General features: G+C 35.0%; 1 protein-coding gene across 1 annotated transcript; it reads right to left on the minus strand.

Moving 5' to 3' along the window:
- Window positions 1-222: 222 nt before the first annotated feature.
- LOC137027040 (protein S100-A16-like) lies at window positions 223-4,798 on the minus strand. The gene is made up of 3 exons (XM_067394799.1): window positions 4,719-4,798; window positions 3,304-3,435; window positions 223-2,985 (listed from the first exon to the last, which is right to left on the minus strand). The coding sequence occupies exons 1-3, from the start codon at window positions 4,794-4,796 to the stop codon at window positions 2,812-2,814; spliced, it is 384 nt and encodes a 127-aa protein (XP_067250900.1). The 5' UTR covers window positions 4,797-4,798; the 3' UTR covers window positions 223-2,811.
- Window positions 4,799-5,574: the final 776 nt, after the last annotated feature.

The following is a 5,574-nucleotide window of genomic DNA, read 5'->3' on the forward strand; positions in this document are numbered from 1 at the left end:
ACAATAACAGTGTTATAACTAGGTAATAACTCTGAACCTACCTCTAAACCTAACCTTAACCCATGTAGTTAACTGCGTAAGTGAGAAACTTGTCCAATTGTCTTTCAAAGGTTTTATTTCTTGAAAGAAAGGTCAGACAGTCATACAGAAACACAAGTCGCTGCAGAGTGTAAGACAAAATAGAAAACTCTCTCTTTCCCTTATATCTCTGGCCTTCAAGGCTAAAGGCTCTGTCCTTTTACCATATTAGGAACATGTTATATGTCATTCCACCTGTCATATTACAGTCAAATCCCCTGCTATAAAATACCCATACAATTGAATAACATACAGTGCACAGCATTAATGAGTATACCCCCTTTTGAACAAATACAAAAATGTATCTTCTTTATGATCACTAATACAATTCATGGAAAGATGGCAAAGCTAAAATGTATTAAACATATACATAATAAAAACTAAGAAATAAATGTCATTAATAGCCATAAAATAAGTAAATTAGCTAATTTTGTTTAAATTAAGGATTGCAGAAATGAGTAAACCCTAGATTTAATTGGGCAATTGTGTAATATTCTAGCACTTAGTATGCCCTCCATAATTTTGAATATACTGCTCTGACCCTTCTTGGCACAGAGTGTACAAGTTGATGAAAAATTTTCACATCTGTCCTGTTTAACTCCTGGATGATGAGCTCCTTAAATGCCCTGATCTTTAATGGGAAGTGTTGCTCAACTCATCTCTACAGAATCCCCCACAGGCGCTCAAGAGTGTTAAGATTGAGTGCAATACATGTCCACAGAAGGTTTTTCACCTTGTGAGAATGCATAGCCTCATTGTCATTTTGAAAAAATGCCCAACAATGCAGGGAATGAGGAAAGGGTAACATCTTCTGTTTCAAGTTTATGTATTAAATTATACAGTGGTGTGGGAATTCATGGCAGCATTGATAAAGCCAACTCCCTCACACCTTCAGCACTCATACATCCCTATATAAGAGCTTTACTACCACTGAACTTTACTGTGGGAACCAGGAACTTCTCACTATACTCCTCCTCTAGCAACACTATAACATTTTGGATGCTGTTAGATCCAAAATTATTGATTTGGTCTCATGAGACCAGAGTACTGATTCCCAGAATCTGTATTTTGTAAATGGCTAACTAACTTTATTGTGCTTTGGCTACAGTAGGTAGTTCCAGTGAGAATAACAACCATGCATGTCATGAGATAAACAGTCACTATTTTCATAGCTTTTCTGGCTCTGAGACACTCGCTTGGTATTTCTCCTGCTCTTTGCCTAGCAAAAAATCCCTCATCACTAAATGAAAGCTTAAAATGAAGGCCTGATTATTTCAGGGGCCTTGTCACAAGTCCATTGTTTTTGAATTTCTGTTACTTTTGCGATATTTTCACACTTAAAACAATGAATTGGTAATCCTCTTATACCACTGTCCTCTTTTGTTCTAAGAAATAAGTCTCCTGACAGTTCTCTCCCAACTGGTTCCATTGTTGTCAGCATTAAGTCTGAGAATGATTCAATGGGCTATATAACACTTTTAATTGTCAAGAAATTACTTCTCTTTAAATGTTTTAGTTCAACATACTTACCTGTTGATCAAACATTGCCTTAAACTTACACCAGAAAAATTTTCTTTCGTTTTATTTAGTAACTTTTAGGAGGGTGCATTCATTTTTGCTACACAACATATTATCACCTAGATCAGAAAATCTGAATAATTCCTGAATAATATTGACATGCTTCTTTGGAAATTGATTAAGCAAACTTGCTGGAACATTATATTTCTAAAGAACCCTAACATGTCTTCAAAGTAATTGCATAATTGCTGACTTTCAGAAGTTTCAGAGGTGGTGTACTCATTTATGCTGTGCACTGTAAAAAATATATATATTTAAACCAAGTGAGGATAGAAAAATAAAGTAAACTGTGACATATTACTTTGAGAATCCAAACATAAGTGATGTAGAATGGTTTATCAAGATTTTTGAAATTAGTTATAAGATTAGGATAATCATTAAGTTTCACCTCAATGACTTTTTAATATATTTTTGATCTATTTAAGCCTTGAGACAGAACAGGAGGGTTAAATAGTAAGTAGATCAATAAAGGCCATTCTTCAAACTCGAGAGTATTTTCATTACACCTACACTTTATAGATCATTCAGACAGAGAAACCTTCAGAATGCATTTAATAGCATCAACACAGATAATCACATTGTGTTACCATAAAGCCAAATACAGTACAGAATATGTGGTGTCACATCTCGTTTTACCTCTACAATATACTTTAGTCACATTATATATTTTCCAATTTATATCAATCAGCACAGAAATGTGGCCCACATTATTTCAAATATAATCACAGTTGTCACTTCAAACACATAACAAATATTTTCCAATATTTTATATGTTAAAAGAAAGTAAAAATGATCGGGCAGGTTAAAAATGTCACAATAATACAAAATAAAACCTGCAGCACCAGAGCAAATGAGGAAATAAATAAGCAATTAGATCTTACGTTATCTGGCCAGGCAGGTGTGGCTCAAGTTACACTGATGTTAGAGATTACTTGAGGTCTGTGTTTTAAGGGCTTGTGAGATATTTATTCAGAAAGCTCCATAAAAACACTTAAATTATGATAAGTCCTCAACTCATATACCAAAGACCAGCAGAGTGACGTACAGTATTGCAGAAAGTGATGGGAGTAACAAGTGACTGATTGAACGTGTTTTCTCAGGGCTGTGGTGGACACCTACATAATATTGATAGGACTTGTTTGCTTAGGGCCGGTCTCATATCAGACTACATTTCACACATTTCACCTGCTTCTCTTTGCTCAGCAGTCCAAACTGAGCATTGGCCAGAGAATCAACCAAGTTCCAAAAATCTTTGAACGTGACACCCTTCGCCTCTTCCACGCTCATGCCTGTCAGGAGTTTGTTGAGTCCTTCTTGGTCCCCTGCTGTCTGGAAGAGAATAGAGGGTGTGGGAAACTTATCAAATGTTATTATGATTATTGTGTATTAGGTGACCAAATGCCTTCACTATGAATAAGCATATATTGGCTTAATAATGCATATAAATGTCTGCCCTTAAAGTTTCACGTATAGTGAGTCCAAGTTTGTATTTCGAAAAATAAACCTTGAAATATTTGAATTCAACTCTAAATTTAATTCAGGAGAATATATTCAGGCTCATATTTATTTACAGTGTAATTTTGGTCTGCCCTATAACAAAATAGTATTATTTTGAGAGACTGAAATGTACTGTGGATCCTGACGTACCTTCACCATGGTGGGCAGCTCTTTGGAGAGCATGCTCTGAAACTCCTGGGCTGTGAGCGTGTTGGCATTAGTTGATGATGCTGAGTGGAAGTTTTCCACCAGGGTGTTGATGGCCAACTCTAGATCTGTGTACTACAGAGAGGGAGACGTTTTAGACTCAAGCGCAGCTAAAAAGTAATGTAGAGCCAGAAAAAAGCAACACCTTTTGAAGGTGATTTGTGTTTTATCACCCTTCAGGCCTATCTAAGCACTTCAAACCATTTGAAAAACAAAGTTGTTTACAACACAAAGTGATTAAACCCATTGTAATCACATTTCATCAGATTTTCAGTACACTGCTACTTGATTTTATAAGGTATCAGTTTTCTTCATCGGTTATGAATTTCAAAGTGGCTGAAAAGTAGGGTAGGCAGTTTTTTTTATAAACACTTTTTGTTATACTGGTTGAAACATTCTTCATATCCTGATAGCAATCAATAATAGAAGTGGTCTAAATATTAAAACATTTACACATATCTTCTGTGGAAGTCTCAGGACCAAAAAAAAGGTCAAACTTAAATAGCGGGTTCAAATTTTTTTTACTGTAACAGTTTTGATGTAACATATTATCACATAACGGCAAGGCTTTGTTGCATTCCTCAAGAAATCCTCCGTTTATCATTAGTAATCCGATTGTTTGCTGTTGAACAGGAGCTGTAGAGACCTGTTACTACCTCTACTCGCACAATGCATTCCTGTGCTCGACACAGTTCAGCACATAGATGTGTATACGTAGATTCAACCATCAACCTTTCCCAGGTGAGAATATGTTGGTTTGTCTTTTCATTTGCTTTAACTCAGTATTACAGATTTTTATACCATGGTAAACTTTTAAATGTCGTGTTAACTGACACCTTCGTATTGAGTTAGTTTAGAAAATCATCTGCTGAATTGAATCTATTGCAAATATTGATATTCAAACATGCGTCTAACTACGGTTGCAGAGGAATCTATGTTTACACATCTATGGTTCAGCAGGACTGACGTCTACTTACACACTGGGCGTTGGCCACAAAAAAAGAGACATAAAACAAAACACATTCAACGCAAAATCAGTTATTCTAGTATTAGACTATCATCAAAATATTCATATAGTACTAATATTGTTAAAAACAATGCAGGCCTAAATGTATTTAACGGCAGTGATAATTAGTCCACAATGAACAAATTATAAAGTATATAAATCATTAAAAAAAAAAAAAAATTCAGTTGGACGGATAGAAAAGTACGTTTTAATTCATTTCCTCCATTAAATATCGAAGGGAACGTATGACAAAAAATAAAAAGTAGCCTTGGTGAAATAGCTACAGGTAGATCATGTAAGTAAACATATCTAAAACATAAGCTATTTAAATACAACAAAAATAAAAGCGTACCTGTGGATCCATTGGGCTCGTTTCATGTCCCGCTTGTGTGGAAACTAGAGCAGGTGAAGTGAAGTGACGGTATTTCATCACCTGACCAGAGCTACCTCGCGCCTCCGACCCGCCCACCCTTCACGCGCAGACGGATAATGTCCACCTTTATTTTATTGGGTGTTTATATGGTAATATGTCTTGCACGGAATGTGTGTTAATTTTCGATACAGACTGAGACTGTGTTGTATTTTTCAGTTTTATGTAGGCTAAATAAGATTGAAATGGCTTGAGTAGGCCTATTTGTTTTACAGTTAAGAGACTGCAGCTCATACTCCACATTCCTTCGACAACCATGTAAGCAATGTAACCAGACCAACCGCATTGTGTCAGATGTGATAAGATTACACGAGGAAACATTTGTAAAATATTTGTGGTTTCATCACGTATACCCAAGTTACAGTTTGGTCAAGGTGAAAAATAAAATAAAAACACAGTAACACTTTACAATTAACTAACAATGAGCAATACATTTGTTACTGTATTTGTTAATCTTTGTTAACGTTAGTTAATGAAAATACAGCTGTTCTTACTGTTCATGTTAGTTCACAGTGCATTAACTAATGTTAACAAATACAGCTTTTAAATTTTACTAATGTATTAATAAATGTTGAAATTAACATTAACAAAGATTAATAAATGCTGTAGAAGTGCAGTTCATTATTAGTTCATGTTAACTAATGTAGTTAATTAATGAACCTTATTGTAAAGTGTTATAAAAAACACATACAGCACCTGGTTTAACATAACACGTTTATTCAACACCACAGAAAATATTGCTCTGCACATCTAAATTTGCTAAAGCATAGCTTTGGCC

The sequence above is a fragment of the Chanodichthys erythropterus genome, chromosome 2 (assembly GCF_024489055.1).
Source record: "Chanodichthys erythropterus isolate Z2021 chromosome 2, ASM2448905v1, whole genome shotgun sequence".
In the NCBI taxonomy this organism is placed as follows: domain Eukaryota; kingdom Metazoa; phylum Chordata; class Actinopteri; order Cypriniformes; family Xenocyprididae; genus Chanodichthys; species Chanodichthys erythropterus.

Coding starts and splice junctions, on each gene's coding strand:
- LOC137027040 (XM_067394799.1), bottom strand. CDS start 4,796: ATGAAATACCGTCACTTCACTTCACCTGCTCTAGTTTCCACACAAGCG. Junction 3,436..4,718: donor CGAGCCCAATGGATCCACAG/GTACGCTTTTAT, acceptor CCCTCTCTGTAG/TACACAGATCTAGAGTTGGC. Junction 2,986..3,303: donor AGCTGCCCACCATGGTGAAG/GTACGTCAGGAT, acceptor ATTCTCTTCCAG/ACAGCAGGGGACCAAGAAGG.